The sequence below is a fragment of the Centropristis striata genome, chromosome 10, assembly GCF_030273125.1.
Source record: "Centropristis striata isolate RG_2023a ecotype Rhode Island chromosome 10, C.striata_1.0, whole genome shotgun sequence".
Lineage (NCBI taxonomy): Eukaryota > Metazoa > Chordata > Actinopteri > Perciformes > Serranidae > Centropristis > Centropristis striata.
The window spans coordinates 7,187,432-7,205,525 of NC_081526.1; the positions used below are offsets into that span (position 1 = coordinate 7,187,432).

The following is an 18,094-nucleotide window of genomic DNA, read 5'->3' on the forward strand; positions in this document are numbered from 1 at the left end:
GGGACACGTCGGACAAAAGCTCCACAAATTTTCCACATGCTCTCTATCACCATAAGTTTCAATTTTTGATGGGAGCCGCTTCATCAGGATAGCGGATCTAGGTTGGTAGGCATATAAAATCTATGAGAACCAATATATCTTCAAAGCCACTCAGAAGGTCAATCTTGGTGTCAAAATCTACATTTTCTGGGTCAAGAAATTCATTAAAGCTCTTGAGAATATCACTAGATGATTATTTGATCAAATAGATACTGTATGTTCATTTTTGCCATGTATTTACATAATTTCCAACTTATTCATTTACATTTACAACCACAAAGATCTGGTCAGTTCCAGTGAGCCTTCCTGCATGAGCACCTTCCACCACAGACACTTTACAGTTTCCCTTCAGTTATTACAGATTTTCCTTTTTCATATGGCTTTGTGTTGGTGGCTTCTCGCCCGTCATGAAAATGACTCCTTTCTAGTGGTCAGATTTTGGTAAACTTTTAGTATGTTATTAAGGACATCTAATACTACAAAAACAGCTGAGAAACCTTTTGTTAGAATTTTTTTAGGGTGAGGTGTTTTTTTTTCATATATCCACCTGCCTATTACTTTAAGATCACTGATCCAGTTTTCTGTGTGTCCAGGAGAGCAGTTTGAACGTGGAGGCAGTGGAGCAGACGTACTGGAGGAACCCCATCCTGCGATATACCCAGCATCCTTTGCACTCCCCTCTTCTACCTCTGCCCTATGGAGATGTCAGCGTCCACTGTGAGTGTTGTGGCCTGCAGTTACTGTTTGCAACCTATCAACTTCTGTTTATCCTGACAAAATGAGATATTGTATTTGCAGGAACATGCACCTTAAGACATGCACTTTTCTGTTGATCTAATTCTTACTTTCCTTCTATTGTATCAATATCAACATAAAAGAGGAGAAGACTTCAGGCCTCTTTTTTTTAATTTCTATTTTTATTTTACAAACAATATAAATAGATGAGACACTTTCCAGTGTGATCCAGAAGACTGCAGCTTCAAATTAAAAGCCTCCCACACACTGGAAGCTCTATCAGTGTTAGAAGGCTTGTAAAACATTTATTGGAATATTTGAAAGTGATCTGATGGTATTTAAGTACTAATAGGTAGAAAGCAAAGAAACTACCACCCTGATTCCATAAAACTGCGAAATGACTCCATTACAAGTAAAAGTCCTGCATTCAAAAATTACTTATATAAAAGTACAAAAGTATCAGCATCAAATTGTACTTAAAATATCAAAAGTAAAAGTACTCGTTATGCAGAATGGCCCCACTCAGATTGTTAAATATATTCAAAATATATTATTAGATTATTTGTATTGATGCATTTATGTGAGAAGTGTTTTAGTAATAAGTAAGGTCTGAGGTCAGTCTGACTAACGGTCAGCGAGATATGCCCTAGACACACATCCACACACACACACACACACACACACACACCCAGACGTTTCTTGCTTTTATAGATAGATTCATGTTTCAAAGTCAGAACTTTTTTTGGAATCAGGTGTAGTTAAAAATAGCTATAGTTAAAAATAATTCTGCTGGTTGGGCTGGAACTTTAATCTCGTCTCTGTCCGTCTCTCACAGTGCAAAAGGAAAAGGGTTACACCAGCCTGCAGGATGAAGCTGTGAAGATCTTCAACTCGCTGCAGGAGATGGAGGCCGTGTCGGACCCTGTCCCCATCATCCAGGGGATCCTACAGACCTGTCAAGACCTGAGGTCGCTAAGAGACGAGGTTTACTGTCAGCTGATCAAACAGACCAATCACGTCCCGCACCCAAACAGTCCTTCCAACCGCGCCCACTGGCACCTTCTCACCTGTATGAGCTGCACCTTCCTGCCCAGCCGAGGCATCCTACGCTACCTCAAGTTTCACCTTAAAAGGTGCCGTTTACTTCCTGACACATGTTTTGATTCATCCTGTGGTCACAGATTACAACAGGATGAAACTTTTAGTTCACTGTCTTTATGTCTGTTTTTTAATTTTTAGGATTAAGGAGCTGTTCCCTGGTACAGAGATCGAAATGTTCGCCCATTTCATCGGTGAGTCTCTGAAGAAGACCAAGAACAGAGAGTTTGTTCCCTCTCAAGAGGAAATCATTGCACTGCTTACCAGACAGGAAATGACCACCACGGTGTACTGCCACGGAGGAGGCTCCTGCAAGATCTCCATTAACTCACACACCACCGCTGGAGAGGTAAAGATATCTCTGTGATTACTTTACACACACTCTGATACAGATATTCTGTTTTTATAACATGCAAGAGGCCACACACACTCATGGAAAAATGATTAGACCACCCTTGTTTTCTTCAATTTCTTGTTCATTTTAATGCCTGGCACAACTAAAGGTACATTTGTTTGGACAAATATAATGATAACAACAAAAATAGCTCATAAGAGTTTAATTTAAGAGCTGATATTTAGACATTTTCCATGGTTTTCTTGATAATAACCAAAATCTTTATTAGGAAAACCATGGGAAATGGCTAGATATCTTATTTGTCCAAACAAATGTACCTTTAGTTGAACCAGGCATCAAAATGAACAAGACATTGAATAAAAAAATGGTCAAATAATTTTTTCCATGACTGTACGAATGCATACTAAGCATTATATTCGGTATCTTGGTTTGCTTGGACCAGGTGGTGGAGAAGCTGATCCGAGGTCTGGCGATGGAGGACAGCAGGAACATGTTTGCACTCTTTGAACACAACAACAATATTGACAGAGCAGTGGAAAGCAGGGTTCTCGTGGCTGATGTTCTGGCTAAATTCGAAAGGTATGTTACACGTGATCAAGATCAATTCAGGGTCCTGTTGATAACAAAGGACCAAAATATAGACAGTGTAAGTGACAGGTTTGTGGCTGTCCCACCAGACTTGCTGGCAGTGAGGAAGCTGAGGATGAAGGCCAGTGGAAACTCTACTTCAAGCTCTACTGCTTCCTGGATGTGGAGAGCATGCCTAAAGAAGGAGTGGAGTTTGCCTTCATGTTTGAGCAGGTGTGTTGTACTCATCCTGTTACTGAGAGCCTTGTCAATCATTAATTGGAGCGATTGATGATAACTCTTTCTGTGTAAAGTTTGTCCACATTTATAATGATTATAGCAAACTCTCGTGGTAGCAGTCCCCCCGGTGTGTTATTTGGGGCGGATTCATTTACCGGCTGCATCTTCTTTTGTATTTATAAATGCCCTTGTTTTGACTGGTGAAGCTGAGCTGTTGATTACCTGGCGAACAGCACGGTTGCTATTCAGATGCTAATCAGCATAGCATGTATAATTGTGGAATACTTATTCAAAACAAACACATGAAAGACGGTAATCGGCTGTCCAAACTTGAGTTAAGAAACACCCTTTACGGTGCAAGTTATTAGATTAACTAGTGCAGTGCCCATAGGAAGTATGTATTCGTTAGCAAGCTAATGGTGAGATAGCACATTACGCAGTATGCTGCACTAAAAGTACATTAACATGAACTCAATTAGCTGATATACTATTTTGCATGTAAGTATCTCATATCAAATGATTATGGGCATTACGCTAGGCAACATGAATGTCATCCCTGAATTACATAGTAATGCAACATAAGAAGTGAATAAAGCTAAATCTCTGCTTAGCATGCTAATCATGAATAACAGAATTTGCACATTACATGCAGACCACTACAACGTCTGCAACTCCATAAAACACTTACTGTTCATAAGGTACGCACACTATCCAGCACATACACATTGAACATTGATATTCGCCGGAAACTATTTGAATATTGTTATAAATATTGTATAAAATCGAACCTTGTAGCACATTTTAAAACTCCGAAAGATAGGTAGGCTAAATAGACTTACAAATGAGATGAGTCAGGGTGGAAATCCAGAGTGAGTTGTGTTACTGACCAGGTGTAGGCCTATCACACAATGGGGCGGAGCTCCCCTAAAAGGCGTCCAATTGGAAACAGTGCAATGCTGCAACACGTCCTACGTAAATAATGATATTTTGAAAAATGAATTCAAAAATCAAGGATGCACACCTTCGTGCCATGCACAAGCCACATACGAAATCTAAGGTCAGTCTGACTAACGGTCAGAGAGATATGAACTAGACTTTTATAGATAGATGTAGTTAGATAAATAAAACTGTACACCTGTTGTCCCTTCAGGCCCATGAGAGTTTGACCCGGGGCCACTTCCCAGCTCGTGAGGAGACCCTGCAGCACCTGGCCGCTCTCCGCCTGCAGTTTCTGTTCGGAGACAAAGCGAGAGTCACCTGGAGCCTGGAGAACGTCTACCCCGTGGGCCGCCTGCGCAGTCGCATCATCCAGTTCACCAAGGTCGGCAGCGCCTCGGGCTCGGGCCAAACTCTGGAGCGCCGGAGGACTAGCTTCCTGGACGGGACGCTGCGGCGGGGGCTGAAGACGGGCTCCATGAAGAAGCAGCGCATGGAGGAGGAGCAGATGTTGGAGATGTGGATAAAAGAGGAGATGTCTGCCACCAGAGCGAGCATCGTGGAGAAGTGGTCCCGCCTCAGTGGTCTGGACCAGCACCAGGCCATGCTCAAATACATGACCATCATCAAGGAGTGGCCCGGGTACGGATCCACTCTGTTCGACGTCGAGGTAAGTTCATGCATCTTTGATTGATCAGTCAGTATCCACCTTAATACCGATCCAGCAGATCAGATCAGTGCACACAGACCTTATACATGTTAAGCATTGTTTTGTTCTTGTTTTCTATCATTTCATAGTCACTTTCTGTCTGGTTGTAATTGTTTTGATCTTTTTATGGTTATTTTTCTTGGTGTTTGTTGTCAGTTTTTGGAGTCATTGTGAGTCTCTTTGTGGTTTCTTTGTGTGTCTGTGTAGTTTTTGTGTCTCTTTGTGGTTGTTTTGTGTCTCTTTTAGACATTTTGAGTCTCTTTGGCACCTTTTTGCCCATTTTCATAGTCCTTAAAGTGTTTTTTGTCTCTGTCTAGTTACATTTTGTCTCTTTGTAGTCATGTTGTGTCTCTGTGGTTGTTTTGCCCTATTTTAAAAGTCATTTTTAGTCTTTTTGTGTCCTTCTGGTGTTTTTTTGCAGCTGTTTTGCATCTCTTTGTAGTCAATGTGGTCTCTTTTTTAGTCTTTTTGTGTCTCTTCAAGTGACATTTGCCCGGTAGGCTCATTTAGTTATCCATGTTTGCTCGTCCTATAGCTGCCAATCCACTGCACACATTGGATGACGCTAATATCTTCCTGTGTTTGTGTCTTTCTAGTGCAAAGAAGGAGGCTTCCCTCATGATCTCTGGTTGAGTGTGAGTGCTGAAAATGTGTCTGTCTACAAGAGAGGAGAGCCCAAGCCCCTGGAGACCTTCCCATATGAGCACATCATTTTCTTTGGCGCTCCGCAGCCCTGCACCTACAAAATCACTGTGGATGAGAGAGAAATGCTCTTTGAAACACCACAGGTATGTCATTTTAATGTAGATATTATGCTTCATTTCCACTGCATTATGTCAATTGAACAGTGTAGTTTGAAAGGCCAGCATTTTTCTTAAAACTGGGGCAAGTAAATAAAGAAATTGCAGCTGCAATTCACAGTAGTTTGTGCAGAATGTCCTGTGTGGCACTAGTAGGGCTGGGCGATATATCGATATAAAAGATATATATATAAAAAAAATAATAATAAAGTGATCTGTTTCATTCTGAAGAGTCAGCTTTTTCAAAACCAACATGGCTCAGTTCAAAGTTTTGTTTCAAAACAAAACTTTTCATCTCTTCTCTGACATGATTTTGACATCAGATGATCATCATTTGATGATATAAAAGATATTTCGATATATTTTTAAAAGTGATATGGAATTAGATCGTATTGCATATATCGATTTAGTTCAAATTGTGCACTGTGATCCTTGCTCCAGGTAAGCTGCAGCTTTATTTAAGATATTTTTTTTATTTAAATGTGCACTTTATGGAGCTTTGATTAAAAAAAATAAATAAAAAAAAGTACTCCTGTTTTTATACAGTATCTCTGTTATATTTGACTTTGACTTTGACTGAACATTTGCTCTCACTTTGCAATAAAAATATCGGGATTTATATCGTATATCAATATTCAGCCTATAAATATCGGGATATGACTTTTGGTCCATATCGCCCAGCCCTACGCACTAGTGACGATTCTTTCTGAGCAATGCAATGGAAATATACAGTGCCATGAAAACGCAGAGTAAGTGATTGTTTGTAAGATGATTTGAGAATGTGCTTGTCTTCTCTGCTGACTGTGTGTTTTATCTGTACGTTTCCAGGTTGGAGAGATCACAAAGATCATGAAAGCGTACATAAACATGATTGTGAAGAAGCGCTGCAGTGTGAAGTCTGTGTCCAGTTATGGAACCAACTGGATCAGGTGATTGACTCACAGGACTATAAAATGTACTCAGCTACCCAACGGATAACAAGCAAGCATGGAGAGAAGATGTAGAGATGGCAGGACAAACAAATCATTTTGTTTCTGAGCATTTGACTGGCTGCACAGACAAACTTCATCCAGAAAGATTCCTTCTTATATGGACACAGAAATGGCTCTACTGCTTGTGGCAAAAGTGGGAACATTCATCATAGCATCTACACCATTTTAAGCTTTACAGTCGTCCTGAGTGTTGCTTATTGTTGCTTTATTTCAGGTATCTTTTCATGGATTTTTTTTTTCAAGAATATTCAAGAAACCCTATGTCCCATATTTCAAAAGAGACATTCATTCAACCTCTAAATTAGGTCTTTTTAACTCCCAAAAGAGTATTTTTCTTTTAAAATTACATCCAAAACAGATGAAAGAATGTGTTGCAGTGGCAAAGTGACTAAGTTAAGTATTTTTCTGCTCCCCATTGTAATGAATGTTCTCCTGAATGGAGAATCCCTCAGGTTAATGTGTAATATAACTGTCCCAGGGAGATTACCTCCCTCATCTTGCCTTATTTAAGTTTTTATTTGAGCTTTTCTGGACTCAAAGATTCAGTGCAGATGCGGCCTTTTAGATGTGGAATATAAATTTCGGGGTATTGTGTATATTGGTCATTGGTGGTATATAATGTGATGTGCTATAAAGACACATCTCTACCATTTAATAAAGGAACATTCAACATAAATAACCACTGCATCAGTGGTGATGCAACGTCTATAACCACTGCAGTCAAGTATTTTTCTCAAAAGGCACGATAACTAAAATCAGTCGAACTATTTGTGCTTCTCTCCCAGAACAAGTACTTTTTGTGGATTGTGTCCTGACTTGATGGCATGTAGCCGATGTTCAAGGGTGTGTTTAGAGAAACAAGCAGGATATCAGTTGTTCAGTATGTCCGTGTCAAAAGATTGTTTTACTGTTTTTGTCAGCGATGTCAAAGGCCATGCGAGGGTGGGGTATTTATTTATGGAAGTGTCAGTGAATTGTGAGAATAAGCAGACTGAGTGACTTTGCTGGAAATGTATTGTTGCAGTTGTACTTTTGTTTTTCTATTTTTTGTGCATTCAGGGACACAGAAATCTAGATTCAGATAAGTTGTTCAAAACTTACTATTGATTTTCTCCATTTTGTGCCCTGTTTCTGAGCTTAAAATAACCCGTAAGAGCACCCAAGGATTCCTTTAGTAATCTTGATAGGATGTTTTCTTTCTTTCCAGTGTCCATGAACACAAAGGATGCCTATGCCAGTGGACTTACAGTATAGTTCATGATAAAAGTATGATCCAAACATAATGAGCTTAGTATTTACCTCACATTGCGTCACTGTCTTCCATCGCTCTCCAATCGTACTCACTTAGGCGATCTGGTCAGCTGCCGGCGGCCACACCAGAGACTGATCTTGCCATTGACGATGACTGTATTTCTGAGATTTCTGATTGTTTTGAAGAAGAAAAATCAGAAAATGTTTTATATCAGAATTTAAAGATGCTTTAATAAATTATTGTATTTGAAAGAGCTGTTTTGTGTTTGTTATTGTCATGTCTCGCTTGGACTAAAATGGTACAAAGAGTAAATGTGTCTGCAGAACACCTTCAAATTACTAGTCAACATCAGTGTTGGTTTAAACATCAAAGCTGGAGTTTTTGTGTATGACATGAAAAACAATAAATAAATGAATAAACCACAAAATCAAAACTATATACTTTTTTTCTACATAGACTCTACATTAACTTTAAAAACTACAATCTACAATATCATTTAGCAGACGCTTTTATCCAAAGCGACGTACAAATGAGAGTTAATACAACACAAGCAAGGATGAAGTCCAGAAACAACACAGAGTAAGTGCCGTGGGTTCAGTTTGAGTCCATTAGACGTCAATGCTTTTAGGTCGCTGAGCGGTCAGAGCAATATTTATCGTATTCATCAGAGACTCATAGATCAAGAATGAAGGTGTTCAGTAAAGAGTTGGGACTCAGCAGATCGGATGGAGTTTGGAAGTGCAATATTTACTTCTAAAATGCAGTGAAGTAGAAGTATAAAGTTACATGAATGGAAAAGTACAAGTACCTTAAAATAATACTTAAGTACAGTGCTTGAGTAAATATACTTAGTTACATTCCACCACTGCCCTGTAGTCAAATACAAATAACCTAATTAAACTTTTATTGTGTTACAGGTTGGTGATTCATCAGCAACAGGAAGATAAGATATGACTTTTTTTTATCCCGTGGTGGGGAAATTTAGTTGTCACAGCAGCTCAAAATACAGACACACAGATATAGAAGACAGAATAAGAATATGAAAAATAAGACCTATACATTATACATTATACATTATATACACATTATATACATACATTTCTGCTATTTGGCATTTATTATACAGCTATTGTACTTTGGAGAAAATATATTTTAACATGTTAAATAGGTTAAATAGGTTGTTGCCTGTAGTGGTATGAACATCAGTTCATAAATATATTTCAATATATGCAGAGATATACACAGTAAAGTATAAATTGTATATGACATATATAATATAGAAAAAAATACAGAAGGAAGCAGATAGGCCTACAAACAAACATTGCATTGTCCTTTTTAGATTAGATGAAATGATACCATTAGTGTTAATTATTTATTTAATTTTTTATTTAGGCCTGCGACTTATAATCAGCCAAAACTTGTTGGTTTTAATGGCTTAAACCAGGGGTCTCAAACTCGCGACCCGCGGGCCAATTGGGCCCTTGTGACGATATTTTGTGGCCCTCACCTTGATATGAAAGTTTAATGTGAGTTTTATATGAATGGCACTTTACCGTGTTGTGTGTGGAAGGTCCCTTTATTAGTAATTTTGTGTCTTTTTCTAATAATTTTGTGTCTTTTTTTTAGTCATTTTGTGCCTTTTTTGGTAACTTTGTGTCTTTTTAAAGTAATTTTGTATCTTTTTTGGTCATTTTGTGTCTTTTTAAAGTAATTTTGTATCTTTTTTGGTCATTTTGTGTCTTTTTTAAGTAATTTTTTTTCCTGTCATTTTGTGTCTATTTTTGGTCATTTTGATACTGCCTGCAGCGGCCCCCAGGTAATTTGAGATTGAGACCCCTGGCTTAAACGGTCCTGAAAAAAATGACTTTAATGTTTATTTTGACTGTATTTATTAGCTCTAGAGAAGTATTACTGCTAAAATAAATAAATTAAACAGTAAAGAACAGGAAGCACTCTCTTCCACAAGTTGAACATTTTCACTAAAGACGTTATTGTCAGACAGATGTTTCACTCTGCAGCTGTTTCATGACACCAGCGTCAGCAGTTCATGACGTCAGCCTGAGTGAGGTCCACCCTCCAGTTTGACTCTTGAGAAACATTACTGCTCGTTACTTCCATGCACTCGATGCTTTCTACTCGTCTCACGATGACCGGAGTTCACTCAGCTTCAGCTTTTGTTTTTGCTCTGGTTTGCTACTGTGTCGTTACATCCACAGAGGCGCAGTCACCGACTCCAGCTCCGAGTAAGTTTTTTTTTGTGTATAACTTTAGCTGCTGTGCTTTGTTTTGTATAAAGCCAGAGTTGGGTCAGGAGGTGGTCACATGACAGCAGAAAAATGGATTTTCACAAATCATAGGAGCAAAGATAATCATCTTAATTCATTGCAATGGCTCGCAGACTTTAACCTAGTTGTTCTGGTTGTAAAGTGACTGTGTGGATCACTGTGTGTACTTTCTGAGTATGCAGAAAATTTGATTTGATTTGATTTCATCTCTTGTAAGCCTGTTTATAGGCTCGACGACTGCTTGCACATAAACAGTAAAAAAAAAAAAAAAAAGGGCCAGGCCTAACACTGTAACTCTCTGTTTCAGCTCCTTGTGCCTTGAGATCCAACACCAGCTGTGCTGAATGCCTGCAGAATGTGACAGTAAGATTCTTATAAACTCCAGCCAAACCCAAATACAATAACTGTCTTCAGTTTTGTTATTGATGTAGGGAGGGGCATCATAGCTGGAAGGTTCCTCTTTTGATTCCTGATTCCTCCAGAGAAAGTGTTGAAATATGTCCTTGAGCAAGACTGGAACCCAAAAAACCTCCTGATTCACCTTGCATTGCATCCTCTGCAATCACTGCAATCACTGCATGAGTGTGTGTGTGTGTGTGTGTGTGTGTGTGTGTGCCTATATCATAAGAAACAAGTTTGATCTCTAAGTAGCTGCTTTGTTTGTGTGTGTGTGTGTGTGTGTGTGTGTGTGTGTGTGTGTGTGTGTGTTTGGGTTTAGTTAAAGGTGTTTTTTTTTCCTTTTTTGTTGGATGTAAGGCACAGGTTGGTATTTTGTGTGTGTGTGTGTGTGTGTGTGTGTGTGTGTTTGTGTGCATGCGTGCGCGTGCTGATGCGAGTGTATGTGCGTGTGTGGGTTTGGTTAAAGATATTTTTTTCCCCTTTCTTGTTAGATGTGAGGCACAGTTTGGAATTGTTTAGTTCTGCTATCCCATGATTTGTGTGTGTGTGTGTGTGTGTGTGTGTGTGGTATGTTGTAAAGCTCTTTGAGTGGTTGGTATACTAAAAAAGCACAATATAAATGCAGTTTATGTATAATTATAAATATTTTCTGATGCTTTTTTAACCTCCTCCCTAAAACATTTAATGGTCCTGCATTACCAAACACACAATGAAACAATGTCCCCTTCGTTTGTTGCTGTTTTTGTTGCAGTGTTTGTGGTGCTCACCTACCAAACAATGCATAGACTACCCAGTGAGGAACATCCTGCCCCCCAGCAGTGTGTGTCCATTGAATGATGCACGATGGGGGTTGTGTTGGGGTAAGCATGACCAATCCTAACTCCTCAGTTAACCATTAATGCCAATTTATTGTTTTAATCATTTTGACAAACATTATCCAGTTACAGTTTCTCAGTTGTGATGATTTACTGTTTTTTTTTTTTTTACTTGATAGTAAAGTGAAAAAGCTATTTTAAGGCCTCACCTTGTGCTTCAGTATTTTAGGATGGGTGTTTGTCACTATTTTTTGTTATTTTAGGATTCAAACATTAAATCAATCAATACAAACAATAATCAATAATGAAAATAAGTCCTAGAACTAGCATCCACAATGTGGTGCCTTAAACCTGTATTCTTTCTGGTGGCCAGCAGGGGGCAACTCCACTGGTTGCAAAAATAAGTCAGATTGCATAGAACAGGGATGGGCAACTGGAGGCCCGGGGGCCACATACGGCCCGCACCCTCACTTGAAGTGGCCCTCAGTACAACTACATGCATTTGAGCATGAAATCTTAAAAGTGCAGTTTAGAAATGCACAAAATTACTTCTTGCAATTAATGTTGGTCTGCTGTTTTTGCACTGAAAAAAAAAGAAATCACAGTAAGTGGTTATTTTGTATTTGCTTCAAACCTTTTGTATTCCTATTTATACTGTTAAACGTGTATTTGAGCATGAAATATGTTAAGTTACTGCGCTGTAAACATATTTTAAAATTGCAGTTTCATCATATCTGGTTACGTGCACGGTCCTATATGTGGTCCTGTGGTCGTGTCCATGAAAAATTGTGGCCCCCTGCAGCATTTAAGTTGCCCATCCCTGACATAGAAGCCTTTAAGAAAATGACCATACTTCTCCCTAAGTAAACTAAAAGGCATTCTGTCTATTAAGACCCCAACACCAAAGTAGTTAACTAGTCTAAAAAGGTTAGTAGTTTCCATTGAATATGATTTATAATATGATGCATGGCTCATCTTTCAGTGTTTCCTTTTGATTTCCAGTAAACTTCCAGATTTTGATCATCACCATGTCTGTGGTTGGCGGCGCCCTCATCATCGCTCTTCTTGTTTGTTGCTGCTGCTGCTGCAAATGTGAAAGAATCGGGTAAGCATTAGGTCACGTGAAGTGTTGGCTGTGAAATCTGGTTTAACATGGAAGGAGGACGGGGAGCACAATGGGTTGTTTTTCTGCAAAGCCCGGCTGATACCGCCGTCTCCAAAAGCCTGCCAGAATTTGTAACTGCAGCTTAGCTCTGAAAATAACATTGATCTTTCTATTTAGACGGGATTCAGCCTCCTCTAAGAACATATTCATTTAATTATACTGATTTACTCTCTTTTATAATGTATCATTTATAAGCTGTTACTTGATTACTTGACTTGAACTATGATGAATATTAATATAACATTTTTGTATTCTAGGAACAAGAAAGAAGACGCAAAGGTGGAACGACAGAACCGTGCAAGGAAGAGCCGTCAGAAAGCAAAGTAAATGGCTGCGGAGGAACACATTTATCTACATATTCACATAAAATATACAATATATTTTATTAGTTTCTGGTATTGTCATTATAACAACAACCATCAACTCACATAAGAGGACATTTCTCTAACACCACATACTGTTGACCGACAGCTGCATGTTAATAAAAAAAGGTTCATTATGATAACAGAGGCAAAAATGTGGCAGACAGAACCCCAAATTGTTCTTTCAGCCCCATCTACGTAGTATATCTAGATCAGAGGTAGGCAACCTGTGGCTCTTTAGGGTGATTCTCATGAACATGGTGCAGCTCATAGCAAAAATCCAAGAGCGTTGAATACATATTTTATTTGACCCTTTATAACATATACAATCGAAAGTCACTGTTTAATATTAATTTATAATCTATTTGAAAAATGTTAAGGTATTTTCTGACATTTTAGAGACACTGTGAGCAAAATTCATTACCATAACACGTTCTTAAATTAAAAAAAAACATGAAAGTTTTTATTTCTTTGGCAAGCACTTAAATATGCTCAAGGGTAGCTGGTATCACCAAAATGTATTTTATTAAAATTTACACATATTTTTTTATGCAAACGATTCTATCATTACCGTAACATTTAACCATTTTTTCTCATCAATTTTCATTCAGATTGTGTTCTTTATACATTGTTAAAAAACATTATGTTTGATTATATTCTGTTAAATTATGCATTTTTAAACAAATGTATATTTATTTTTATAAAGTTTATTCAATATTTATTGTATATAAGTGTGGGGAAACCATGACATTTTTATCTGGATGCATTATGGTAATGAATTTGTGAATCAATTTGTTAAAAAATATAGAAAATATTTTAGCACAAAACAATGAATTGTGCCTCATTATGGCTATATCGTTAATTCATATAAAAGTGAAATATATTTAGTTTAATAAAGTATGTCCTTATAATCTTCACAGACATAGTTTAGACTGGCTTCATGAGAATCACCCAATAGGACATCTGTAGTGGATCCCTGTGGCTGTGACAAAACCAAAATCTGAAATGAAACGTTAATTTCTTGACATTTTCATTTTTATATATCATCAGTGTAGGCCCAAAGAAATCTGTATTCTTCATTTGTAAAATGTGTACCTTACATGTGTTATTTAAAAAGTATTGGGGCTTTTTACATTTTGGTCCACTGTGCATCATAGCTTATAATAATAATACATTTTATTTGGAAGGCGCCCTCTTGGCACTCAAGGACACCATACAAAAAGATAGAAAAGCTCATTTAGACTTAGTAGACGGTTTTATCTTTATTGTCAGGCTCAAAATAAGGTTTGCGGCTCCATTCCAACATTTTTTCTCTTTATTTGGCCAACAATGGCTCTTTTGTTAGTAAAGGTTGCCGACCCCTGATCCAGATTGATAAATATCATTACAGGTAAAAGGGAAAATGTGCATTTGTGATTTAGGGCTGAACTGTCCCTTTAAGTGAGGATTCAAACACTGTGGGTGTGAGTGCATCCAGTGTTCTCTGTTGTCCAACAATTTGTCTTTGTTTGTCCCTCTGCAGGAGAACAGAAATGCAGCTGAGACATGATGAAATCAGGCAGAAATATGGTGAGACTAATTCCTTCTTTGCGTGGTATGAGTGGGTTAATAAATGTCCATTTGGAATGCCAAAAATCCTTGTTTTTACCAAGCTTTGTCTACATGTGCATTGATAAAAACAGATGCAAAATGAATGCATAACAGCATAAGGGGAAGACTAGATGGATAAAATAAGATAAAGAGAATGAAATCAGAGAGAATGAAACAAGAGAACAACATACAAACAACATCAACACCATAAACCAAGAGAAAGAAACAAAATAAAAGCAACTCATTTTATCCAGTAGTGCCACCTACTGGATAAAACCAGTGTAATACTCTTGTGTAGTGTTAATATACAAAGTGTATATTGGGTAATACATGGATGTATATAAAGAGACACAGAAATAGTTATTTTAAGAAAAAGAAACTTAATCATTCAACATGGTTAGACATATATACAGACACAGATATAGGAGGGAATTAGTTTACATGCATCACAAACAGATGGATGTGAATAATGTGAGTAAGGGTTATTAGGTGTGTTGTGGAATGTGTAGATTGATTTATAACTATTGTGTTTCATATATTGTGGCTATGCAGGTCACTAACTGTGTTCATAAGGTATGCACAGCATCCAGCACATACACATTGAACATTGATATTCGCTGGAAACTATTTGAATATTATTGGAAAATCAAACCTTGTAGCCACTTTAAAACTCCTAAAGATAGGTAGGCTAAATAGACTTCCAGATGAGATGAGTCAGGGTGGAAATCCAGAGTGAATTGTGTTACTGACCAGGTGTAGGCCTATCACACAATGGGGCGGAGCTCCCCTAAAAGGCGTCTGATCAGAAACAGTGCAATGCCCACGTCCTACGTAAATAATGATATTTTGAAAAATGAATTCAAAAATCTTCAAAATCGAGGATGCACACCTTCGTGCCATACGCAAGCCACATACGAAATCTGAGGTCAGTCTGACTAACGGACAGAGAGATATGAACTAGACCAGGTGTCTCAAACTCAAATTACCTGGGGGCTGCTGGAGACAGTTTCAAAATGACTAAAAAAGACACAAAATTACTAAAAAAAAAAAGACACAAAATGACAGAAAAAAAACTAAATTACTTAAAAAAAGACACAAAATTACTAAAAAAGACACAGTGACAGAAAAAAAACTAAATTACTTAAATAAGACACAAAGTGACCAAAAAAGACACAAAATGACCCAATAATGCACAAAATTACTAAAAAAAAGATTGAGACCCATGCCCTAAACACACACACACACACACACACACACACACACACACACACATACACACTCTCTCACACACACACACAGACGCTTCTTGCTTTTATAGATAGATGTCTTTTTGGAAGACAGGGAAATATGTAGAAAGTAGAAATATGTTTAAATTGTATGCAACAATGACAAGACCTAGTAATTCTAGTATAAGTACAATATAAGTGGATATGTTCTATTCATGTGTGACAGTATATACGGTTCCTGTATATGATTCATTCTCTCTCTCTCTCTGTTTTCAGGTATAGCCAAGGATAATCCATACGCCCGTATGGACGATCACTGAGGAGAATCTGAGCGATGATTCCTTAAAAAAAATCCCTCCCAATGATTTTATTGATAACAGTAACATTGAGATACATACCATATTAGAAACTGTTCAATGTGATTTGATTTCAGTTTTTCCAAACAAAATGTTCTGAAATTATTTTTACTGAGTGTGCACTATATTTCAAACACAGTCTCTTCACCTAATGTTTCATATTTTGTACACATTTTTCTCTACTATTATACCAGAATAATATTACTCATGACTTAATTTTGATAGAAATGATTGAAGGAGAACTTGTTCGGTTAACTTGAAACTATTGATTTAAGGGCTAATCTGTCAAACATATTGTCCACGATGAAATGCAAACAATAGTGTGTTATTTAGCATAAAATGCTTATTATATGATTTCTACAACTCCAGAACAGATCAGAGCTTGTGGTGCTTCATTTATAACCACTTCATTTTCATATTGTCTTTGCAATACACACCATTTTACTGATCTTTACTGAAAGTACATTTTATTTTTATATATATATATAAAAAATCACATATAACATGTAACTCATTTTATACATTGTTTGCTGTTTTTCAAGTGGTCATTTGTTTCAAAATTTTTTGGATAAAAGAAAATTGTTTTTGAACCACATGTGAGGGATTTGATTATTGTGCAGCTTTTGTTAAAAATAAATTGTGACCATTTCAAAAATGAAATTAATGAGAATGTTATTTTGTTACTTTAATTGTAAATCAATATCCAAATTTACAAATACCACATGTTCCCAATTCACCCCCTACCCAAACACATATACGGAAACAAGACGGTGCAAAGAAATAGAAAGTATGGAACCATAAAGTATAAAATTAATTTGATTTAAATTGATTTTTGTGCTTCCTTCTCACCTTTGGAAATATTTTTAATACACTGCACTGGAGTTTCTTTTCGTTTTTGTTTATTTCGGTCAATACATGTCATTAAAAGAAAAGTAACAAACCAGAAAAAAATATTGATCAAAGTAAACAATAAGTAAACAGAGAGAAATTAATAATAGACATTTCGACCGAAAAGGCGTAGGCTGAAGTATAGCTTATTACGCCTACCCTGTTGCAACTCAAGTTAATTTAAAATGTACAATCTGTTATTTATGAATAACAGAAATAAGCAGTCAGAAAAGAGAGAAGCTGCTTGAATTTTTCCCCTTTCTTCTTCCTTTCCTTTCCCTTCTTCCTCCTTTCTTCCATCTTCCTTAAAGAAGAAGAAGGAAATAAAAAAGCATGGAACCATGAATTATAAAATGAATGTGATTTTTGTGCTTCCATCTCACCTTATATAATATTTTTCTGCCCTGGTCAAACATCTGACATGACATTCTTTCTCCTGCAGAAAGCTTTCCTAATTCTATCATCCTCCTGAAAAGCCCTTCATGTACATTACATTTACTGTGAATAATTTGCCCTTTAGTGAATACAGAAAAACAGATAATACATACCATCTCCTGAAGACCTCAGACCTGTCAGATCAACATTGTGAGTCTTTTTTCTCTTCATCCAGTATTGTTGGATTCTGGGGAATGTATACGGGGTATAAATAATATAGTAAACCAAGTCTAACCAACTGAGGGGTAAGTTGTAACATTGTAAAATCTTCAATTTCTTAGAGTCTTATGCCAAAAGTCTTTGGCACAACCCTCTTTTTGAGAGGAGTTCCACATTTAATCTCATGAATAAGAAATGTTTATTCTGGAACTGTTTGATTTAATACATCGTCACACTGTCAAAATAATCGCCTAATTAATTTTTTGTCAAAATTTGTTTTTTTTTGCCTAAATCATCTCCTCATGACGCCGGCCACCTATGGTAAAATCACCTACATCCTCAGTTGATCAGATCATGTGATTTTACCCCTTTAAGATAAGTGACTTAAGCGGATTTATTATGCCTAAGTCAAAATAAAATGTGACTTAGGCAATTTTTTGAACATGCCTTTGTGACTTTTGCAAGATAACAAGTATCATGAGCATTAATGTTACTTCAAAGTGTCATTAATGTTCATGACACATCCCATGTCATGTTTATGACAGGCTTGTGTGACTCTTATGTAGACACCTTCAAAATAAAGTGTTACCATATCTTGCTTAAGTCACAAAGGCATGTTAAAAAAATTGCCTAAGTCATTTATTTCTCTTAAGTTACATAATTTACACACAGTGTTATTACTATGCCAATA

The 18,094-nt window shown here is 37.1% G+C and overlaps 2 protein-coding genes across 3 annotated transcripts in view; both read left to right on the forward strand.

Annotated features, from left to right (window-relative positions):
* Positions 1-7,639, forward strand: part of myo10l3 (myosin X, like 3) — an 84,543-nt gene extending 76,904 nt beyond the window's left edge. The window contains exons 34-41 of the mRNA XM_059342993.1: positions 633-756; positions 1,610-1,907; positions 2,014-2,221; positions 2,670-2,806; positions 2,905-3,028; positions 4,185-4,640; positions 5,276-5,467; positions 6,308-7,639. Coding sequence (XP_059198976.1) covers positions 633-756; positions 1,610-1,907; positions 2,014-2,221; positions 2,670-2,806; positions 2,905-3,028; positions 4,185-4,640; positions 5,276-5,467; positions 6,308-6,412 — 1,644 coding nt within the window. The 3' untranslated portion in view covers positions 6,413-7,639. The remainder of the gene's footprint in view (positions 1-632; positions 757-1,609; positions 1,908-2,013; positions 2,222-2,669; positions 2,807-2,904; positions 3,029-4,184; positions 4,641-5,275; positions 5,468-6,307) is intronic.
* A 2,169-nt stretch (positions 7,640-9,808) lies between these two features.
* Positions 9,809-16,455, forward strand: pttg1ipb (PTTG1 interacting protein b). Of its 2 annotated transcripts, XM_059342990.1 has the most exons (8): positions 9,809-9,966; positions 10,316-10,371; positions 11,159-11,267; positions 12,225-12,327; positions 12,645-12,710; positions 14,272-14,318; positions 14,892-14,912; positions 15,842-16,455. In XM_059342990.1, exons 1-7 carry the CDS (start codon positions 9,840-9,842, stop codon positions 14,897-14,899), a joined length of 516 nt encoding a protein of 171 aa, XP_059198973.1. In that variant the 5' UTR covers positions 9,809-9,839; the 3' UTR covers positions 14,900-14,912; positions 15,842-16,455. The 2 variants fall into 2 exon arrangements, with proteins under 2 accessions (XP_059198973.1, XP_059198972.1); XM_059342989.1 differs by lacking the exon at positions 14,892-14,912 and having other exon boundaries at positions 9,810-9,966.
* Positions 16,456-18,094: the final 1,639 nt, after the last annotated feature.